The sequence below is a fragment of the Urocitellus parryii genome, chromosome 10 (genome assembly GCF_045843805.1).
Source record: "Urocitellus parryii isolate mUroPar1 chromosome 10, mUroPar1.hap1, whole genome shotgun sequence".
In the NCBI taxonomy this organism is placed as follows: Eukaryota; Metazoa; Chordata; class Mammalia; order Rodentia; family Sciuridae; genus Urocitellus; species Urocitellus parryii.
The window spans coordinates 143,119,988-143,142,577 of NC_135540.1; the positions used below are offsets into that span (position 1 = coordinate 143,119,988).

Consider the following 22,590-nt stretch of genomic DNA (forward strand, 5'->3'; position numbering starts at 1 on the left):
CGGGAGTTGTAGTCGTTCAGCCAATAGGCACGTAGGCTGAGCGGGAGACCGTCGGCGTCCTCCCGGACTGGTCTAGGTCCCGTGAGAGCTGGGCAGTTATCGCGAGACGACGCTCGGCGGCGTCCGCAGTCGCGCACGCATTTCCCCAGTAAAACACTGCTGTCGGCGCCGCGGGTTCCCTGGCTTGCGGCGCAAGTTTGGCGGAGCGCTCAGCATGGGGAAGGCCAGGCTGGCCGCAGCGCGGAGGCAGGCGCCCCGGGCGCCGCTGGGGGGACGCGGGGGCGCAGCGAAGGCCAACCCGAACCCGTTCGAGGTGAAGATCAACAGGCAGAAGTTCCAGATCCTGGGCCGGAAGACGCGCCACGACGTGGGGCTGCCCGGCGTGGCTCGCGCGCGGGCCATCAGGAAGGTGAGGGGCTGCCGGAGCTGGCTCGGCCGTCGGCTTCTCGCCGCCGCGTTTCCCCGGCTGCAGGATGGAGGCCGCGCGGGCCGGTTCGGTGCTTTACTGTGGCGTGGGCAGGTCCCTTGCACGTGCGCGGTTCTGGCGACTCCTCTGACTGCCCGGGCAGAGCTGAGCCCTCGGAAGCCACCGGGCGTCCTGCACAGCACGGCCTGACCTTTCCCTTTGCTCTGAGCTCTGCGCGTTCGGGGTCCGGGGTCATACAGGACGGTGTACAGCGGCGGCTGTAAAGCAATTCTTATGGTTGTTTTGAGGAACATGCATTATGAGGTTGGTGAATTAATTAAGGCCCAGGAAGAAAAAGGTGAATTCCCCATAGTCCCACACCTGGTAAGGGCTGGGCTTGCATTCAGGATCAATGTCTTCAAAGCCTTTATGCTTCACTGATTGCCCGATCTAGCTCTGGGGAGATATAGGTAAGCCAGCTTTAGCCCTTGCCCCCAAGAGCTCTAATCTGCATTCCTTCATAGAATGTACACTAGGTGATAATGGAGGGGAAGATCACTACCACAAGGAGCTGACAGCATTATAATAGCAAGACAGACGACACGAGTCCACTGCACACTCCAGTGCCTGACGTGTAGGTTGGCCTGTAACCTCTAGTAGAGAGACCTCTGTCTTTGGTTTTCTTACTCTTAAAGTGATATAATGCACATCTTTCCTTGTGGTGGTTATGAGAATAAAAGTATTACACCCAGTGCTTGGTACGCATTCTCTAAATATCTTTATTGTTAGACTTCTTGCCTTGTCATTCTCAGACTCCTTCATAGTCTGACCGGTTAAGGAGGTTGAATTCCCTAAAGCAGAGATTAGACAAAAGGACATGAGGAATGACTGTGGCTTCCAAGACCTGAGCTGGCTGCAGGAGGAACTTTTGCCTATCACAGAAATTACTGTTTGCTAAGAGACTACCAATTAGCAGGAGCTTATATATGAGCAGCTCAAGTCACCATTTCTTTTTGGTTTTTGCTGCTAGGGCCTTATGCATGCCAGGCAGCAAGCTACACCCCAGCCACCCAATCATTACTCCCAAGCCCCAACAGCCTTGCAAGCTCCACAGCCCAAAAAGGACAGCTTGCTGAGACTTCTTGTGTCTGACCTGGACTCCTCTGCAAGTTCACAGGGCTTGGCCTATGGTAGAAACTCAGATACTGGAAGGAATCAGAAGTAGAACCTGAGTACTACTTTCAGAGATGACAAAAGTCCTATTATAATTAGGAAAGTCAGAAAATTCTTCCTAGAAGGAATCACATTTGTGCTTGTGGGTTGAGTGAGTGGACTACTTTGGGGATAGGTAGAAAGCACATTGTCCCAGTGCATTGAAGGATGTGAGCAAGTCACATAACTGAAGAGCTCAGAGCTGGGGGTACAGCAGGTCATCCAGCAAGTTAAAACTTGATGTGTGTGTGTGTGAGTTAGGGCACACAGCTAAGCTGTGGGCCTGGGTCCTTCCATGTCTACTAGTTCTTGAGGAGTAAATGGGCTGTCCCAGTTGTCTAATCTAGTTAGTTAGGGTGCTTTGGGACAGCACTTCAGAGTAATAGTAAGAGGACAGCCCCAGAATCATCGCTTTATAGCTCTGCCTCTCTTCCTTCATTTCTAAAATAAATTATAAAATAACAATTATTAACTGGTGGCATACACCTATTATCCCAGCTTTTTGGGAACCTGCGGTAGGAGGATGGCAAGTTCATGGCCAGTGTGGGCAACTTAGCAAGACCCTGTGTCAAGGTAAAATAAAAGGGGCTTGGAACGTAGCTTAGGGGTAGAACACTTGCCTAGCATATGCCAGGTCCTGCATTCAATCCCCAATACAGAAAATTAAAAAAAAAAAAAAACTGTTACTGTTGTAGTTAGTTCCAGATTCCTTATAGTAGGTCACTGAAATGTTTATGCTTAATGCTCACAGACTAGTGAAGGAAGTACTGTTATCTTTATTTTTTCCTGAGAAAACTGAGGCAGGGAACAAGTATGTTACCTTCCAGTTGGAAGTGGTGGGGTCAGATCTAAACCCAGGCTCTAGTGCTTGACACTACAAGCTGGGGCAGTTTCCTAGTGATCTCTGATTGGCTTATGCGACCTCTAAAGACTGCCTGAGATAGGTGGATATCTTCTTGAACAGATGTGGCCACTGGGGACAGTCCAAAGTTCTGACGAGGAGTTGGTAAGTCTAGTGGAATTGCATGTCCATGCTCTGGACTGTACCTCTCAGGCCTTGGTGAGGAGGGGACAGAGATGCAGGAACTATTACTCCTGCTGTGTCATAAGAATGCTCCTTCCCAGTGTTGGATAGCTTCTCCATGCCCCTTCCCAGGCCTTCGGGCCTCCTGGATAATGCATGTTTGGCTCACCCAGAATCCTTGAAGAGTATAAGAAACATTCTAGTCTGGGGTTGGGATAGGGATTGGAATACCTGCCAAGGCACCCAGCTTGTGCTTAAGGGTTTGTAAAGCCATGGAATTGGATCGTTCCAGGGTCCCCCCTGTGTGATGGTCCCGTCTGGGTGCCACTTCCTTTCATCCCTGGTCATATATAAGCTCCTGCTAATTGGTAGTCTCTTAGCAAACAGTAATTTCTGTGATAGGAAAAGTTCCTACTGCAGCCAACTCAGGTCTTGGAGGCCACAGTCATTCCTCACGCCCTTCTGTCTAATCTCTGCTTTAGGGAATTTAACCCCAATGAAAGCCAGCCTTGAATAATATTGAACTCATTAATTGCTGCTAGTGGGAGAATACTAAATTACTTGATTCTTGATACAGTTGTTGGAATTCTGAGTTTAAAATTCTGCCTTGTTGATAAGGTATAAAATTCCCTCGTTTCATAAGCTCATTTTATGACCTCATGTCGTGTGCAAAGCATAACTCTGCATTTCTTAGGAGTACCTTCAGTGGAAATAACCGTCCCTCCATGATGGAAGGAATCCAAACTTACTCTGTTTTTCCAAGTGAATCAGGCCTGAGTGAAGACTTCTAAATCCTGAGGCAGCTGTGACAGCCGAAAGAGCAATTCAGCATAGCCTGGCTGTTAATGCTTTTGGCCCTTCCTTTCTTTCAGCACCAGGTAGACTCTAAAGAGGAAAATAATTATCCCATTAACTGAAAATGAGTTGATTTAACTCTTCTCAAAGTTCTGTTCTTACTAGGGAAGACCTATTGTGGATGAAAAATAGTGTGGTTAGACTTTTGACATCACAGCACACAGCTCTGAACTTTAAAATATACACCATTCTGAGGCTCCCGGTTAGGGACAATTGAGGGATTTTTTTGTAAAAATTGTTTGATTTTTTTTTTTTTTTTCCCCAGCGTACACAGACTTTACTAAAGGAGTACAAAGAAAGAGATAAGTCCAATATATTTACAGATAAACGCTTTGGGGAGTACAATAGCAACATAAGCCCAGAGGAAAAGATGATGAAGAGATTTGCTCTGGAACAACAGGTATGATAAGAAAAATGCAGAAGAGTCTGCTTTAAATTCTATAAAGAAGTTAAGCTCAAAGAGAGGGCTGTTTCTCCTTGTTTACCTTTGGGGTTACTTGCCTGCCAGTTATAGGGGATATACCTTGTCAGGTAGGCCCAAGGGAACATGACCTTCTGCAAATGCTAGTTATTAAGTGGATAAACATCGGAACCAAAGCAAAAGGCAGGAGCACATACTGGAGTTCTTCACTAAAAGGCCAGCCCTCAGCTCTGTCAGGCGGGGAGTAAGTGGTGGAGGAGCGTTGTTGGCGGGAAAGACTGCTTGATTTATTGGTAACTTAGCTGACCCATTGATTTTTTTTTTTTTAAGAATTTCCATCCGTGGGTTCTGTTTATACCTAAATCATTGATCACATGACCCAGCATAATCTTAAGGCTGGTTAGGCTATGTTGTCATGTTTCACACATAATGGAAAAATATATTTTTTTTTTTTGCTGAGAAATTAATGATAATTTTGGAAAACTGATTTGCCCTGCACTTTTGTCAGCGACATCATGAGAAAAAAAGTATTTACAACCTAAATGAAGATGAAGAATTAACCCATTATGGCCAGTCTTTGGCAGACATCGAAAAGCATAACGACATCGTGGATAGTGACAGTGATGATGAAGAAAGAGGAACGCTGTCTGGTAAGGTCAGAGGTGCTGCCACCCGAGCCTTGGCCTTGTTGCAAGGGATAGTGCTCACTGGACTTTGTCCTGCTCCTCTCAGAGACCTAGAGAAAGTTGTTTCACACACATTTCACCTCAGTAAATTCTGCATTTAGCTTTTTTTAAAAAAGTTTCAGAATTTGAGGACAGTGTGGGTAGGGAGGAGACAGCTGCTTACACAGGCTGAAAAAGCCATTTTCAATGGCTTAAATGTGCCATTTAAGATAGAATTAGAGCTGTGGATGAAACTGATCTCACTGACTCACAAGACAGCTCTTTTACACTAAACTGCAGTGCTTTGTTGCCTGCTGTTTATAAATCCTGACCTTTTTGAACCAATGGTGTGTACATACTTCTTTCAGTCTTCCTACAGGACCAGTTACAGTCATTTTGTGCAGGATATATGATCTGTAGATAATAACTTGAAAAAGAGTAAATCTTAGCCTTCATTATCACTGTTGAAAACTTGGCTGGTGTCTAATAATCTTGGGTTCTGTTTATAAAGTTGCAGGCGTGATATTAACTTGTTCACATTCCTTATAAGTGAAGGGTAAATCCCATTTTCCAACATCTTCAGAAGAAATCTACACAGAACTAAAACTGACTCCCAGTTGTGTTTAGTGCCTGGAAAGCTGAGGCAGCAAAGCTTGTTCCCCAAAGCTGCCTTTTGCTTCTGGATAATACAGGGGTGAAAGGTTGAGGAACTGAGGCAGCCTGTGGGGCAGAACCTACTGTGCTGTGAAGGGGCCTTCTTGCGGCTCCTGTTGTGCTGGGGATCCAGACAATAAGCAAAGTATGTCACTACATTATGCCATCTAACAAAGTGGAGAGTAAAAAGGAAGCCAGGAAAGGGCTGGAATGTACCTTTGGAAGTCATGACCAGCCTCCCTGAGAACATGAGGTGTTGCCCTGTAAGCCAAGAGCACCCCACAAAGGGAACAGGGAGTCCAGAGTGCCTGAGGCAGAGCAGCAGGGCGGCCTTCTGCCGAGAGCACGGGAAGCAGTGGTAACACACAGACACAGGACCTCTGGCCACAGAGAGGAGCTTGGCTTTTACTCAGGAAGGAAGCCTTAGAGATGTCTGTGCCATGGAGTCTGATAGGACCAGGTCAACAGGATTTACTAGTGCGTTGGATATAGTGTGAGGAAAGGAACTCGGGTGGCTGCAAGGAATTCAGCCCAAGCAACTAGGAGGAGGAATTGTTACCTTTCTTGGAGATGGGGAAAACTAGGACAGATAAGCTGGGGGAGTTTGCGTGCCTGAGAGACAGACAAGGGACAGTGCCAGAGTGCAGCTAGAGGCTAGCTCAGGGAGAACACAGGTAAAGGCAGGAACTGAGAGGTGCCAGCATGGAGACCATATGAAACCACCAAGAGAGCAAGAATGGATAGAGATGGCAGGAGCTGCAGCCTGAAGAGCTGAGGAATAGGAGACCAAGAGGCCACAGGTGGGCGGTAGCCAGAATCCATGTAGACACAGCATTTCCCAGAGAAGAGTAAGATGCGTCAAGTACTGGCCACAGATCAGCAGGATTCCATTTCAGAAGGCAGGGCAAAGCTGGAGAGGAGTCAGATTCAAGATGGAGTAGACACAGCATTCTGGGGGCACTGTAAGGTGGGGTCGAAGGAAGTCATGGAATGAGGTGGGGTCGAGAGTGCTTGCTGTGTGTTCTAACGTAGGGGCAATAAAAGAGTGATCCTACAGAAGGGGAGACAAGGGCATGCTTGCTTGGTATCTGAGAAGGGGGAGATGAGTGTCGAGGTGAGGGTTACCCCAAACAGCTCTGGATAACTGGAGGAGTCACAGTCCTAGGACCCAGCACCACTCTGGTTGACTGTGGTCCGCGGACTATTTTTTAGTGAAATAGTAAGCTAGGTCATCAACTTAGGGTGAGCAGAGTGCTAAAAAAAAAATGCTTACCAAACCAGGGCCCAATTTTTATGGTGGTACTTTCTGGTGTTTCTCTCTAGCTGAGCTGACTGCTGCCCACTTTGGAGGCGGAGTTGGACTCCTTCACAAGAAAACATCTCAGCAAGAAGGCCAGGAGGGGGCAAAACCAAAGTCACGGAAAGAACTGATTGAAGAGCTTATTGTCAAGTCAAAGCAAGAGAAGGTGGGTAGCTGGTGCTCTTTCTGTGTAGTAGCTCCAGTATGGGAAATGCCCAGCTTGTACTCTTTCTCCCTGTGCATTTCTGGGTTTAATAAGAGCATTCATTTTGGGGAGGAATTTTAATCTTTTTAATCTTAATCATTTTAATCTTACCAAGCATAGAATTCCAACTGGTGGTTGTTGGCTTTGGTGTTGGATGTATGTCGGTGTGCTTGTGAAAGTAATCGTCACTGCACGTGAAATTGTAGTGACTGCCCAGAGCGTGTAAGTGAGCAGGGAAGCCTGTAGCCCTGCTACAGAAAGGAGGGCTCTCCCTGAGCCTGCCTTTGTGTCTGCACTGACAATACATAAGGTGTGTCTGTTTTTCCAGAGAGAGAGACAGGCGAAACGAGAAGATGCCCTTGAGCTCACGGAGAAGCTGGACCAAGACTGGAAAGAAATCCAGACCCTACTATCCCACAAAACTCCCAAATCAGAGAAGCAGGAGAAAAAAGAGAAACCTAAGGTAGGAATTAAGGGATTGAAAACTGCAGTGAACTTACATTATCGACTTGGTTCTTCTTTAGAGAAGAAACTGAGGCCAGGATGTTTTCCTGGCCTTCCTCTGTTGGGACAGGTTTTCAGTTGCGCATCTCTGCTGAATTTCCAGATGTGTGCTGAGCTGGGTTAGAAACAACTCAGGACTCACTACTTCAGTGTCTGCTTGAGGTGGTTAGCATGCCTCTTGGGCGAGAAGTGCTGTGGGTGGAGACAGTAGGGTTTGAACCTCTCTGTTCCACATGTGTTACACTGAGGTATGTTTTAAATATACACTTTTAATATACACTTAATTCTTCTGGACAGTGTTGCTTCACTCTGCTGTTTTTTATGTCTAAATTGTTGGAAAATGGTATCTTTGTTTGAACAGCTGGATTCCCAGGGAAATATTAGGATTTTGCTTGGTAACATCATGTGGCCATCTGTAGCACAGCTTTCTCTGCAGAGGACAAGGCTCAGATAATGGTACCCTGCGTGGCCCTTGCAGAGTGTGTCAGGAAGCAAAGCAAAGATCTTTTCTTTTTGTTAAACTGTTAAAAAATGTCTTCTCTCCACTGTAGCCTGATGCATATGACATAATGGTTCGTGAGCTTGGCTTTGAAATGAAGGCACAACCGTCTAATAGGATGAAAACGGAGGAGGAGCTGGCAAAGGAGGAGCAAGAGCGGCTGAGGAAGCTGGAGGTACAGGGGCCTGCGTGCGACACAGCAGGCATGGGCAGGCTCTGGGGAATCTCAGTTTCCTGTTTGTAAGATTCAGTTGCTGCCTTTCATTGATAGCCCTGTCTGCTTTATCTTGAAAGATGGATTACAGATATGGTGTGTTTAAAGTTTGTATTTACTAAAGCAAAAATATAAAATGCTTTAATACCCAAGCACACCAAATAAAATGATGGACATTCCTTACAATTTCTCTTTGTTAAAATATCTGCTAACAATGTAGTTGACTGTATTGCTTTATGGGTTTTATTCTGTGCATTAAAATTTGGGGTGGTTGGGTGGGTAGGGTCTGGGGATTTAATTCAGGAGCACTTGACTACTGAGTCACATCCCCAGCCCTATTTTGTATTTTATTTAGATAGGGCCTCACTAAGTTGCTTAGAGCCATGCTTGTTGCTGAGGCTGGCTTTGAACTTGCGATCCTCTTGCCTCAGCCTCCCAAGCTGCTAGGACACAGCACCCAGCTTAAAAAATTTTTAAATGTTGTTCCATTTAAACAAACATAAGATAGGGTTTGTGGCTCAGCGTTAGAGTGCTTGCCTCGCACGAACAAGGCCCTGGGTTCAATCCTCAACACCACATTAAAAATAAGTAAATAAAATAAAAGGTATTCTGTCAAACTACAGCTAAACAAAGATAAGATAGAGACATACTATTCTACACTTGGCCATTTTAATGTAACACAGGTTGTGTTGCAAAGAGAAAGTCCGTGGAGCTCCATTAGGGTCAGATCTTAGAGGAATAGGTTTTCCTTCCTTGTGGCTGGAAAGTATTTACCAAGATTGAATAGTCTGATAAATATGGAAGACTCCCACTTAACACCCAGTGCTCTCTTCTCTGAGTGAAGATGGCAGAAGGCAGGCTAGAGGCCCTGTGGTCTGGAGCTGGACACACACTCTCTTTTCATGTGTTTGCTCACACCATGTGGCTTCTCTTTTCCTTCCTGTCAGGCTGAGAGACTTCGAAGAATGCTTGGAAAGGAGGAGGATGAAAGTATGAAGAATCCAAACCACATGTCAGCGGATGATTTAAATGACGGCTTTGTGCTGGACAAAGATGACAGGCGCCTGCTTTCTTACAAAGTAAGATATTTGGCTTCATTTTCTTTCCTTTTAATTTGAAAACATAAGGAGTTCATCACAGATGAGAATGCAAATCTGAAACCATTTCTCTAAAGTTCTTCATCTGAGTGCTGGTGGGTGTCAGGTATCAGAACTTCATAAAGGAGCCTGTGTGTGCTCTGCTTCCCTCCCTCTGCAGAAGGTGCCTGATGATGAGCCACGTGGACTGTCTTTGCCGCTTCCCTCAGTTGTTACAATAAGCACTTTCTCATCGTACAGTTTAACTGGTTAGCTGCAGGATCTCAGCAAAACAGGCAACTAACACAGGGTTATGGCTCTGAGTATTTTTGAGTAATCAAGTTTCTAAGACGGGTATATTTTTATTCACAAAAATGAGAAAGGTCTCTACTCGTCCTTTTAGAGTATAGCAAGGGTGAAAGCAGAAAAATAGACAGGCTCTGTTTGAACAAAAAAGGGCCCAAGACAGGAAACTAGTGCTGGCAAAAAAAAGTCCAAGGTTATCTGGAATAGCAGAAATGGGGTTTGTGGACACCTTCCTGCACAGCTCCCTGGCAAGACATAGACCCAGTCTTGGCCGGACTCACTAGGAACCTATATCAGTCCTTTTTTTGCTATTATAACGGAATACTCAAGGTTCAGTGGTTTTATAAAGAGGTTTACGTAGCTCACAGTCATGATATTCAAGGGCTTGGCAACATCATCTCAGTTGTGGTGAAGGCATCATGGTGGTTTGAGTATCGACAAGAGAAAGTGATCATGTCACCAGGCAAGAAGTCATGAGAGGGAGAGGGGCCAGGTTCACATGTTTCTTAAAGACTGTCCTGAGAACTCACCAGGATGTCCCAGGAGAACTATCATAATCCTTTCCTAGGATACTGCCCTTCCTGACCTAAGACCTTCCAGTAGCCCCACCTTTTTTTTTTAAATATATTTTTTAGTTGCAGGTGGGCACAATATCTATTTATTTTTATGTGGTGCTGAGGATTGAACCCAGGGCCTTGCGCATGCTAGGCAGGTGCTCTACCACTCAGCCCCAGCCCCAGCCCTAGGCCCCGCCTTTTGCAGATCCATCACCACTTACAGCACCACACTGAGGATGAAGATTCCAACACAGGAGCCCTGGAGAGATGTACCATCTCCAAATCATTCTAGAACCTTCATCTCCTGTGTCTGACAGCATAGATGGGGGTGGGCAAGGAGGACCAGGCCCAGGGGACGGACAGGTAGGAACGCACTGTACCTGTTGTGTAATCTGTGCTTTGCGCAGTGATGTTCCTGGTCTCTGGTCCCTTTCTAGGATGGAAAGATGAACGTTGAGGAGGATGTCCACAAAGAACTAAGCGGGAAAGCTGGCATCCAAGGGAGCGATGAGGAGGAAGGCGAAGGGGAGAGCGACGAGGAGGAGGCTGAAGGGGAGAGAGGGGACCCGGACAGCCATTCAGACCTGGACTCGAATGCAGAGAGTGAGGAGGAAAGTGGGAAGCCACCGAGAGCACAAGGGCAGACTCCTGGGAAGAGACTGAGAAGTGATGACCAGAACACTCAGAAGGCTGCCAGAACTGAGCTGCCCTACACCTTTGCAGGTAGCAGGGTGCTGCTTCTCTTGGACCCAGGGACAACCTCTGTGACCTGGCTAAGCTGTGCAGCTTGAGTGCACAGGAGTCTGCTGTGTCTGCACCGGGTAGTTTCTGTGGGCTGTATGCAGATGAGGCAGTCACACCTTTTCACCTAGTGTCTTCACATTCTCTCTGTGGATCCCAGAGGCTTATGTTCAGGCCTGAGCACTTGTTTAGTCACATAACCCCCTACCTAAACTTTCTGGGGTTTGTCTGACGTTCTCTAAAACTAGTTCAAGTAAATAGCCCTGAGTTATCCTGTGACTGGAGGTTCTTTCCATGGGATAGCTAGCAGTGAGGCTCACCTCCAGGGACGTGACCTTGATGGGTGAGAGTCTCAGGAGGTGGCATTGCTTAGCTCTTGTGTCTCCTTCCAGCTCATCTCGGGCATTGAGGCAGTAAAACTAACACTGACACTGAGTGACCCCTGGGTTGTGGATACTGAATCAAAGTCCTGCTCAGGGAAGGGTGGTAGGCCACAAATGCACTGGGGCTGTCCTCGGGTGCATGGTCAATCCTAGATAGCCCAGTTCAGCTAGGTGTCCGCTACGTTGGATGTGTTTGTGAACAAAAGCACGTGTATGATGTGTCTTACCTCTCTGTTAAAGCAGGGAGCTTGCTTGTCGTGGCTACTGTCCCCCTGTGTCAGCATAGGGGGAGGCATGCTCATTTTAAATGTAAGTATGTTTGGGTTCGGTAGCTCCTGAGTCCTATGAGGAGCTGAGATCTGCATTATCAGGAAGATCGATGGAAGAGCAGCTTTTGGTGGTGGAGCGAATTCAGAAATGCAACCATCCAAGTCTCGCAGTGGGGAACAAGGAGAAATTAGAAGTACGTTGGAATGAAGAGGTGTTGAGTACCAGGAGCAGGAGCAGGCCCCCAGTTGGAGCCTCAGGATTGTTGAGGTTACACATATGAAGGGTGCCTCCTGCTAGGGAGCACATGACTGTCCCCCAGAGCTTGTGAGCAGGCCTCACAACAGAATCACCCCTGGGCACTGGGCACCTCCCTTAGACCTGGCACAGGCCCTTCCTTTCACTTGAGAGCAAATGGCTCACAGCAATCCCACGGCTCTGCCTACTGAGACAACAGCACATGTCCCTCCCCCTTGCTCCATAGGTGATACGTGTCACCCTGTTAGTTTTGGTGACCAGTGTCTCTGTCTGCAAGTACTACCTGGTCCTTGGACACCTCCTGGTGTCCCTGTGCTCCAGCTGAGCCTCTGCATTTTACACAGGTCCCATGTCTGGCAGGAGGTCCCTTGACCCACCTCCTTTGCCAGACTAGAAAACAGAAGTGCTTAGCACTAAGCTCTCTTCCCAATTCATGTTCCTGCAGAAACTGTTCGGCTTCCTTTTGGAATACATTGGAGATTTGGCTACAAATGATCCACCAGACCTCAAAGTAATTGATAAGTTGGTGGTGTAAGTAAAAACTGTTTATGTTCCTAAGGATATGGGGCTGAACTGGCAATGTTTCTCCCAGTTAGGGTCATAAATACACATTTTGAAATCAGTAAGGCAGTCTGGTGACGTGAGCATGGCAGGTAGGTGGACTGTCCCCAGAGCTTGTGAACAGGACTCACAAAACAAACCCATGGCAGTAACAGTGACATCTTCCCACTCTGGCTCATGCTGCTCCCAGTCCCACAGAGATGGGACCTTGTTTTTAAAAAAATGAATCCCTCAGACTCACTTATAGTAGGAGTACCTAGTTTCCCAATGGAGCTCTGGGGGGTTGGGAAGTATTTGGAATGCATGGTAGAGAATCCCATTGTCACTACTGGAACTTGAGCCCTGTGGGCCAGGTCCATCACCACCTCTGTGGATCCTGACAAGACTGGCTCTACTTGAGCTGGTGATCTCCTGCTAGGAAAGCACTCTTGTGTCCTACAAAGGGATGGTATGGGTGGGCTCTGACCCTTATTCTGCTAGAAGCTTGTGGCGCTCACAGTGGCCCCTGGCTTCCAGTACTGCTGGCTCACACAGAAGGATGGTCTTAACAAAGCATTTGCAAGGAATAAATGAGCTAATGTGTAAAGTACCACAGCTGGCACATAGAATGTGCCCAACAGTAGTAATGTTTCCACTCAAAGGTCATTACCAGATTGTTAGGAAATGGCAAGTCTAAGTACAGTGATAATCATAAAACACCATTAGAAATTATTTGGAGCCAGGAGTGGTGGCACATGCCTGTAATTCCAACTACTTGGAGACTGAGGCAAGAGGGTTGCAAATTGAGACCAGCCTCAGTAATTTTAGTGAGGCCCTGTCTCAAAATATAAAGTGCTTCGGATGTGGATCAGTGGTAGAGCATTTGTCTAGCATGCACTGGGCCCCGAGTTCAATCTCCAGTACCCCCCCCCCCCCCGAAAAAGAAAACTTACCTGGGTCATCAGGAAGCTCAGCAGACAACAGTAGGAGAAGAGTGAGTCACTCAGACTGGGGCATTGCATGGAGGTCGGGCCTTTGGCGTGTGAGGGTTGCCAGCGAGTTCAAAGGGTTCATCCAGAGGCTTCCCTTTCTGACTTGCACAATTAGCAGGTGATTGCACATAACGAGTTTCCAAGAGTTTTCTGTGTTTTATTGTCCAGAGTCCTCTCCTGACTTGAATTTCTGCTTCATAGGCAGTTATATAATCTTTGCCAGATGTTTCCTGAGTCTGCAAGCAACTCCATAAAATTTGTTCTTCGAGATGCCATGCATGAGATGGAAGAAATGATTGAGACCAAGGGCCGTGCAGTGTTCCCAGGGTTGGATGTGGTAAGCGATACAGGGTCTGTGGGCATGGTCCTGAGCCATGAGAATCAGGTTCAGTGTGGCATCAAGGAGGGTGCATGTGTCTTTGCATTGAGAGGCTGGTTGTGCCCTGGAGCTTCCAGACTGGTGGGGAGAGGACTGCAACAGACATGAGAGGACAGTCGTGCACTGGAAGTTAACTGAAGTTGCTGATAGAGATTCTGGTTTGGTTCCATGTGGACGGGGCTATATCTGACTTTTTTTTGTGGGGTGGGTACTAGGGATTGAACTCAGGAACTTTCCCATTGAACTACATCCCCAGCCCTTTTTAATTTTTATCTTGAAACAGGGTCTGAGTTGCTGAGGCTGGCCTCAGACATTTGAGCCTCCTGCCTCAGCCTCCTAATTCATTGGGATTACAAGTTGTATGCTACTGTGCCTGGCTGTATCTGGTCTTAATGGCAAAGATGCTTTAAGACTCACAGAAGCATTGTGTTTTCCTAGAGACCCCTGACTATTTGTAACAGCCTTATGTGACACTTAGTATCTTTGAAGAAGAAATGCAGGGTTGCAGTGGCAGACACTCTCAATCTTAGCAGCTCCCGAGGTGGAAGCAAGAAGGTCTCGGGTTCAAGGAGCTTAGGAAACAGTGATACCCTGTTTCCAAATGAAATAGGAAAGGGCACGTGGCTCAGTGGCTAGCACCCTGGGTCCAATTGTCTGGGGCAGGATGCGGGACACTGGCAAGAGCTCCCTTCAGGCCTCTCCCTGGGCCTCATTTTCCTTAGAACCCCCAAATTAAGGTAGGACATGGAGGTCTTTTGGAACACCCTCTTACAGCTCTGCAGTAATACTAGAGTCCCTGTCACGACCAGAAAGGAGGAATGGAGCCTGCTGGCATGTGTCTGCTATTTTTAAATTCACATGGGTCAGAGCCACACAGTTGTGGGTACTTTGGGGGATTTCTTGGTGCCCCTGGTCAAGCAGGGCATTCTTGAGATGCTGCAGAGTCCAGACAGGGCAGTTAATCTGCCAGCCACCCTTCTCCATGGCTCATGTCAGTGTCACCTGTCGCCCCCCACATCTGACTTACACATAGGTGTCCTGCGAGCATAACTGGCTGCCATCATTAAAGAGAACAGCTACATGGATGAGTGTTGACGTGGCCCTGGGGAAATTCAGTTGAGGCAGCTTCCTGTCCTGGAGATTGCCGCAACCCGGCTGGGCACAGAAACACAAGCCGCTCAAGCAGGAAACAAAGCTTTATTTTTAAAAAGGCCGCCAGTCCCCCTGTGCGCCCTGCCAACAAGCCGGTCGACACGTGTGTGTGTGTGTGTGTGTGTGTGTGTGTGTGTGTGTCTCCCTGTCCCCACCTCCCCCGGAAATTCCCTCCTACTATCCATCCGTCCCCAACCAATGGGAACTCTCAGGGAGTCCCCTTAACAGGCTGAGGTGAACAGCAGGAGTCCAATTTCCATATGAATGTAAAGCTTAACATAATCATATCATCTCTATGGCTAGCTGGCAGTCACCTAAACCAAAGGTGCCATGTATCATAATACTTTTGCTGTGGCTCCTAGCAGGAGATGGCAGGTCTCCCTCTTCCTCAGGGATGTGGCCTTTTACTCTAGCTTTCACAGTAATTGGTGGAGATATCAAGGTTTGGGCATCAGAGAGCTCCCCTTCCTAACCAGTGGAATCCTCACCACACCTGTGACAGGTCCTGGCCTGAGGCTACAGTGGGCTGGGCAGGGCTGGCCTCTGTTTCCTGGAGCCTTGACCTGAGCCACCTTGCCGAGGTGATGCGGCTCCTCTGATGTGCTGCTGCTGGGCTCATTGCCCTTGCAACCGCCTGAGATGGGAAATGGAGCCTCGCCAGCTTCCCGGAAGTGCTGGTTTTAGAGGCTGCATGTCACCCAGAACTGTTGTATATTTTTGTAATGAAAACAAACCAATGAAGCAGTGCCTTGGGCCAGGGAGGAGGCATCTTCACCAGTGTGGGTGGAAGGTTCCCTGCTGCTGTATGAAGGCCACTTCAGACTCCTCCAGCTCTAACGTGGGTCCCTGGCAGCTGCCCCTGAGTACCCCCATCTGCTGCTGGTGGCAGGCTCCTTGTGGAAGCTGCTGCTCTGGGATTGGACCTACTGAAAATAACTGCCTGTTCTAAAGAACCTTGTCATGCTCAGCAGTTCATGTGCTTTCTCTGGGTGATGTTTTCAGAAGACCTAGGTGAGGGGGAGCATGGCGTCCACTGATGCCGGCTGTTTCACCAGGACTTTAAACCAGCTCTGCTCCTGGACCCCTTGCAAGAGTGTGCTTTAGTTGAGCTTCATTTCCTTCTGTAATCTGTGGCAACACTCTCTCTCCAGCTCATTTATTTGAAGATTGCTGGGATGTTGTTTCCGACCTCTGACTTCCGGCACCCAGTTGTGACCCCTGCCCTCGTGTGCCTGAGCCAGCTGCTCACAAAGGTGTGTCTCCTCTTCCCAGCACATCTCAGGGCCATGTTGAAAGGAGCATGGCTGAGGTTCAGGGATACTGACCGTGAGATCAGGCCAAAGCCCACTTGTCTTTAGGACCTGTGAGAACTAAGAGGTCAGAGTCTGGCAGACAAGGTGCGCAGCACCCTTGAGCGTTTCCCTGGATGGGCGGGGTATGGGAATCTGGTGTAGAGGTTCATGGTTAGTGGAGGATGTGTCCCCAGGAAGGAGCTGGCAAATCAATCTGATAGGGGCTTTTGTTCCCTTTGGGGGTATGGATTTCAAATTGGTTCCCTTTGTGAGGCATACAGTTGGCCCACACAGACTGCAGTGATCCTGCCTTATACGTGGGTAAGGCTGTGTCATCTGCAGGGGTCATTATCAGGATGCAGGACTCGCTCTGGGTGAGGCTCAGAGCACAGCTCCCCTGGGCAGCCAGGTGTCTGCCTCACACAGTTCCCAGAACATGAGTCCAGAGCACCAGCTCCCCTGTGGCTTCCTTTCCAGTGCCCGGTGCTGTCGCTCCAAGACGTGGTGAAGGGCCTCTTTGTTTGCTGCTTGTTTCTGGAATTTGTGGCTCTGTCTCACAGATTCGTACCTGAGGTTATTAATTTTCTTCTTGGGATTCTCTACATAGCAACTCCAAACACACAAAGCCAAGGTGAGTTGGTGTGTGGGAACTTCCTTGACATGTATTGTAAAGACTAATTCCCCAGAGACAAAAACAAACACTGCTGCAGTCTTGTCACCCAGAGCAGCATGTTGTCTTCTGAGTGTGCACGTGCACACACCCACACCCACCTACACTCAGCTTGCTGCTGAGGGAACGTGCTTTCCAGGCCCGAGGTCACATGTGTAAGTCTGAGCAGAGACTATGAAGAGGACACCATGCAGCCAGGGCTGAGTGTCAAGAAATATACATAAAAATCTTGACACACTTCTCTCTTAGGCATTGAAATAATATTGTGAAAAGAAACGGGACTGGGAATGTGGCCCCGTGGTAGAGTGCTTGCCCAGCATGCAAGGGCCTGGGTGCAGTCCCAGCTCCACACACACACACAAAACAGAATATCAGTCTTAATTTAATTTGGGAGGTTAGTTGTACATGGGAGGGAGCCCGGGGCCTGGTGCATGGTGGTTTGGTTTGGTTTTTGTGTCAGTATGTTGCCCAGGCTGGCCCTGATCTCTTGAGCTCAAAACTAGTCCTCCTGCCTTAGCCTCCCCACACCCTGCTCTTCTTTTGTCCTACGTTAGGTCACTTAGCCCGCCATAGGATTTAGGAAGGAGCAGTAGCGAAGCAGGGTTGTGATCACTGGCTGATCTTCTGAACCTGGTCCTGGCTCAGTGCCCTTCACTGGTCAGGGCTTCCTCACGCAGACTCTTCCTTCTGCAAACTTCTCACTCAGCTGCCTCTCTGGAACTGTGATGGGTGCTTGGTCTCTGTCCCATCTGGGTCTTTTCCAGACTTAGGGCTCTGGCCTCATCTCATTTCCAGCTTGCTTCATGCCCAAAGGCTGGCAGAGAGCAGAGCTCCCTGTGCGGGGCCTGGGTAGGAGCTCTTTTGAAGCGGTATCTAGGCAGTTCCTCAATCAGGACTCCATTCCTACTGCCTGCCCCTCAGCTTTTCTTCCATGACAGGACTTTCCCGCATGTGGCTTCCTTGGTCCCTGGTGGCACTGGTGGCCATTGCTGGCACATGTGTGTCTGGCTCAGTGTTGGCAAAGAGAGGCACAGCCATCCACGTGATCCCCAAAAGGGGAATGCAGGGAAGACGACAGCACTTCTGCTGGAAAGATCTACAGGAACTACCCCGGGGCCCTGTAGTGGGGTTGGGAAGCGTGCAATGGTGGCGGGAAGCGCAGCTGGCCTGGCCTGGGGCAGTTGACAGCAGTCCAACCATCTGTTTCTTTCTGTGGGTTTTATTGTGTCTCCCAAGGCTTTGGTCAAGGCCTAGAGCCTCTGATACCACACATAGTAGGTCCACAGGAAGTCTGTTGCCAGCAAGCCTTCAAGACAGGGTTCAGGCATGGCTCTGACCACCCCCTGCCAAAGCTGCCAGGGCAGCATTGTACCCATGCTGTCTGCCTCCTAGAGTTGACTACAGGTGTGGCACCACCCAGGGAGCCTGGGGGCAGAGGTGCTACAGGCTCAACCTGTAGTCAGTAACATCCCTTCGTCTCTGTCATGCTTGGAATTCAGGTTCTGCTCTGGTGCATCCTTTCAGAGCACTTGGGAAGAATTCCGAATTGCTCTTGGTCTCTGAAGCAGAAGATGTGGCCACCTGGCAGAGGGGAAGCCTCCCCCTGCGCTGGGCAAGTGGGCCGAGCTCCCCGACTGCAGCTGAGGCCACCCACGCCAGGTATGTCACACAGCACCCCAGGAGGGTGGAAGACATGGGCACTTTTCACTCACCACCTGAAAGTGTGTTTTTAGCTGGTGTGTTTCTCATGGCCCTTTGGGTTGATGTCTAAAAAAGTTTCCTAAAAATGTAGATTTTTTTCGAGTCATACCTGCTCAGTTTCAGTGTTAACCTGGGAAGTGAAGGGAGCCGTCCTTTCCAGCTGGCAGTGTGTCTCCCACAGCCCTCCTTCCTGCGTGGGAAGGAGGCAGCTGTTCCTGGGTGCCCCCGGCTCGTGGTGAGCTGAGGGCCCTCACATGACTTCTCGGTAGCATAGCTGGGGTGACCTTCTCACCCAGGGTACTGGTTTCCCAGTGGCTGGCTGTCATGGAACAAATGGATGTCCTGCCCTTGTCTCCTGCTCCTGCAGACTGTCCTGCCTGGCTGTGTGTCTGGCCCTGCTAAAGCACTGCGTGCTCATGTATGGCACACTGCCGTCCTTCCACGCCATCATCAGGCCCTTCCGGGCCCTCCTGACTGAGCACCTGACACGTTGCAGCCACCCCCACGAGCTCCAGGTACGCTTTCCTGGTCCTTGAGGTGTCGATGAGCCAGCAGTGGGTCAATGGGGCATAATTGTCCTTGAAGTTGCTATTTAAGCTAAGGACTCCATCTTTACAAAGTCAAACAGGAATGGGAAATGATATCGTACTGTCCCTGGTCTCTGAGCACCACTGGGCTGGATTCAAGCAGAGTCTGGATCCATGCCGTTACTGGGCGGAACCTGCCGGGAGCTGCCCTGAAAGACCACTGAGCCCAGCTGGGGCCTGCAGCTGGGTCTGCAGCACAAGGAGCACCTCCACTCTGCAGCTACCCAATGGGTTCTTGGGGTGGTCCCTCTGTTCTGCACAGCCCTGAGGGCAGGCCTCCATGGACTTGGGCCTCGTCACCACAGACTCTCCAGTGCATCCATGCCCTGCTCCCCACCTGCTGCTGCCCACAGCACAGGCCCTTCTGCACTGCCCAGGGGGCCACTGGAGGAGGAGGTGCCAGTCACCCTCTGAGCCCTGGCCCTCCACTGCATTCCCTTTTCATTAAGAACAGAGGCAAGGGCTGGGGCTGGGGCTCAGTGGTAGAGTGTGTGCCTAGCACAGATGAGGCCCTGGGTTCGATCTCCAGCACCGCATACAAATAAATAAAATAAAGGTATTATGTCCAAGTACAGCTAAAACATATTAAACAAACAAAAACAGGCAAGTGCTGACCACGGCATTGGGCGCTACAGTGTGGTGCCTCCTGGCCTGGCAGTCTGCCTGTGCTCTCATGTGCTCCTACCTCACAGGCTCAGCCTCAGAAGCCCTGGGATCCTCCTATCTGGTCGTCTTTGCCTAGAACTCTCCTTAGAGCTGTGTGGCTGTCCCCCACTCCTCTGCCAGGCCTCCCGACTTCACCACTGTGCTTCCTGGGCCTCTTGCCCTCAGTGTGACCACCCCTGAGTGCTTGCCCCATCATCTCTGTCCCTCTAGGACAGTGGCTTGGCTGTCCTAATCCTGGCCCAGTCTCGAGAGCCGAGAGCAAATCATGTCACTATCCTCAAAGTCATGTCAACTTGTCAAATGCAGATGAGGACTAGATGTTTGTACCTGCACCCACTTACTGTGGACATGGCTGTGTTTATGTTTAAATGACAGAGAATTTTATCTCCTGGTCTTACAGAATTTGGGCTAGCCAAGAGTGCGTGATGGGATACGTAGGTTTCTAGGCACTCAGGTTACATCCAGTTGGGCTAAGAAATGGCCATGCTATGGGCCCAGGAAGCCAAGCAGCCCCGGCTCCAGAACATACCTGTGTAGGACCAGCATCAGCGAGCTGCCTGTAGGAGGTTCCTCAGAAGCCCACAGTGGCCTCTCAGCACTCAGTTGAAGCGTCCTAGCTGTGGTGCTGGTGAAGATAAGGCCCAGCAGCCTCACCTGTCCCCTCGTGTGGCTCCACCAGCTGCCCCATAGCACCTTCCTCCAGGCACCGAGATCACCTCAGTAGAGGTGGTGCTCCTTGCACTTCCATGGAAAGTGTGTCGATAGCACATTTCTCTAGGAAGAAGAGATTCTGTTAAGTTTCATAATAGAAGCATGGATATCATGGCTTCTCACTGCCTAAGTAGAGCCTTTTATTTGAGCCAAGATGGCCATTCCCATTGCACATGGTCTCCTTCCTCCTTGAAGGAGGCTCCTCCTCTCACTGCTATGCTGCCCCTTCAAGCAGCCACCACCCTTCACTTACCTACTGGGGCCGGGCCGGCTGCTGAGGCCGCTGGGCTGTCTGCATGTTGCCTTGGCTGTGAACCCCATAGACTGTGAGGGCGCACTGCAGACAGGTAGCCCCAGGACAGCTGCATCATGTTTTTTCAGGAGCTGTTTCAAAGCACACTGGCAGAGGTGGAAAGCCAAAAGCAGCTCTACCGGCCACTGCTGTGTGAGAAGAGCAAGCCAGTCCCGCTAAAGCTGTTCACCCCTCGGCTGGTCAAAGTGTGAGTCGGGGGGGCCAGGTCACTGGGCTCTGGCTGAGAGGTGGCCCCCATAATGCCTTTGGCTTCCAATTTCAGCCTGGAATTTGGAAGGAAACAAGGCAGCAGTAAGGAAGAACAGGAAAGGAAGAGGCTGATCCACAAACATAAACGGGAATTCAAGGGTGCCGTCCGAGAAATCCGCAAGGACAATCAGTTCCTGGCTAGGATGCAGCTCTCAGAGATCATGGAAAGGTAAAGACCCTGTGGTGGGAGGAGGACCCTGGTGAGACTGCAGCACTCCCAGGCCCCTGGTCTCTGGCACCAGGATTGCAGACACTGGCATGCAGCAGCCTCTACAGGGCTGAGCAACTTCATCCCCCAACCCTACCCCCTGTTTCTCTCCCTTTGGGTTGGACTTGGTAGCTGGTGTTTTGAGCTGTTATTGGGTCACAAGACATCCTCCAAAAATGGGCACTTGCTTCTTTTATAGGGATGCAGAAAGAAAGCGGAGAGTGAAGCAGCTTTTTAACAGCCTGGCTACACAGGAGGGTGAATGGAAAGCTCTCAAGAGGAAGAAGTTCAAAAAATAAATTATTTTGTAAATGAGGCGAGGTTGTATTGTGTAATGAAAGTAAGAAGGGGTGCTACGTCAGCCTGGGTCTCCCTAGGTTTGAGTTCCTTTTAAAACATCGTGATGAGATAGAATGAATTCCAAAACATACTTTAGGAACAATCCTCTGTGTGAGTTTTGCGCTGATAAACTATAGCCATTCTGTGCAGTGAACCCAGGGACACTGAGCTACCCCATCCCTTTTCATTCGAGTCAGGCCTTGCTAAATTGCTGGGGCTGGTCTGTACTTTCTATCCTCCTGCTTCAGCCTCCTGAGTCACTGGGATGTGCCACTCACTGTGCCGGACAGCATTTCACTTCAGGATGGTGGTCCTATGAGAGGACACTGCCTAGTGCTGTTTGATGTCCTAACTGAAGGACTCTGTGACGTCTGCACAACAGTGCCAGCTACACATCTCCGTCACAAGTTCACTGCTGAGCAGTACATGACTGAACACAGCTGGATTATTGTGTCCACATGGGTTGTTGTCACCTTGATTTCTGACTTCTCTAGTGCAGTGTGACATCTCACCAAAGAGGTGGATAAGGATAAACCAGAGCTTGACTTTGGGTGTGAGAGAAGGTATTGGGGCCACGGTTGGGACCCAGAATGAACACTTGTGGAGTGCCTTTGAGACCACAAAGAGGTAGTGTCAGGGCCACTGTTGGACTAGCAGGTCTGGGGCTCAGAATGGAGTGCACAGGACAACAGGGCACCCCTGGTGGTGTTACCACTGTTTACCCGTGTTTACCTTGCTTCCCCAATGTTGAAGTATAGCACCAGAGAAGGCTTTATTAAAGGACAGCAGAAAAGACTTTTCTCCCTGGAGGAAGAAGGTGACCCTAGAGGTGGAATCCTTGGAAGGGCAGATGTCTTCCCCTTTTTATAACTAAGGTCTTCTTTCACCTTTCCCTCATTCCTGTCCTCTGTTCTGTTATCTTTCAGTGATGGAATGTAGGTGGGAAGGCCCAGAGGGTGGGGGACAAGTGGGCCTAAGGAGTAATCTGGGAAGGAAGGACTTTTGGATTGGCTTCTCCATGTTTGCTGGGTGCTGCTTCATTAACATTTCAATTTCCCAAGTGCTCCTCTGCTTTCCTGGGCTCCATTCTGTTATCCTTATTAGACCCGATTTACCTAACTACACTAACTACCTACCTATCTTTAAATCTGGCTTCAGTGGCATGCCAGGCTCAATTCAAAATTGTCTAGAACACCGTGGGCTGGCAGGAGGGAAGGGGGTCCCGTGAGGCGCGGGCCAGGGGG

The 22,590-nt window shown here is 49.3% G+C and overlaps 1 protein-coding gene across 1 annotated transcript; it reads left to right on the top strand.

Annotated features, from left to right (window-relative positions):
- Positions 1–126: 126 nt before the first annotated feature.
- Nop14 (NOP14 nucleolar protein) lies at positions 127–21,322 on the top strand. Its single transcript, XM_026395244.2, has 18 exons — positions 127–409; positions 3,763–3,897; positions 4,427–4,568; positions 6,561–6,703; positions 7,071–7,205; positions 7,798–7,920; positions 8,907–9,038; positions 10,336–10,621; positions 11,355–11,485; positions 11,993–12,078; positions 13,281–13,416; positions 15,762–15,863; positions 16,380–16,533; positions 18,072–18,231; positions 18,641–18,788; positions 20,619–20,737; positions 20,813–20,968; positions 21,207–21,322. The coding sequence occupies exons 1-18, from the start codon at positions 215–217 to the stop codon at positions 21,304–21,306; spliced, it is 2,583 nt and encodes an 860-aa protein (XP_026251029.2). The 5' UTR covers positions 127–214; the 3' UTR covers positions 21,307–21,322.
- The last annotated feature ends 1,268 nt before the right edge of the window (positions 21,323–22,590 follow it).

What these genes read in the sequence shown, in the direction of transcription:
- Nop14 (XM_026395244.2), top strand. Translation starts at nt 215, where the DNA reads ATGGGGAAGGCCAGGCTGGCCGCAGCGCGGAGGCAGGCGCCCCGGGCG. An exon ending in AGAAAGAGGAACGCTGTCTG is followed by an intron (nt 4,569 to 6,560) that starts GTAAGGTCAGAG and finishes GTTTCTCTCTAG; the next exon opens with CTGAGCTGACTGCTGCCCAC. An exon ending in AGCGGCTGAGGAAGCTGGAG is followed by an intron (nt 7,921 to 8,906) that starts GTACAGGGGCCT and finishes CCTTCCTGTCAG; the next exon opens with GCTGAGAGACTTCGAAGAAT.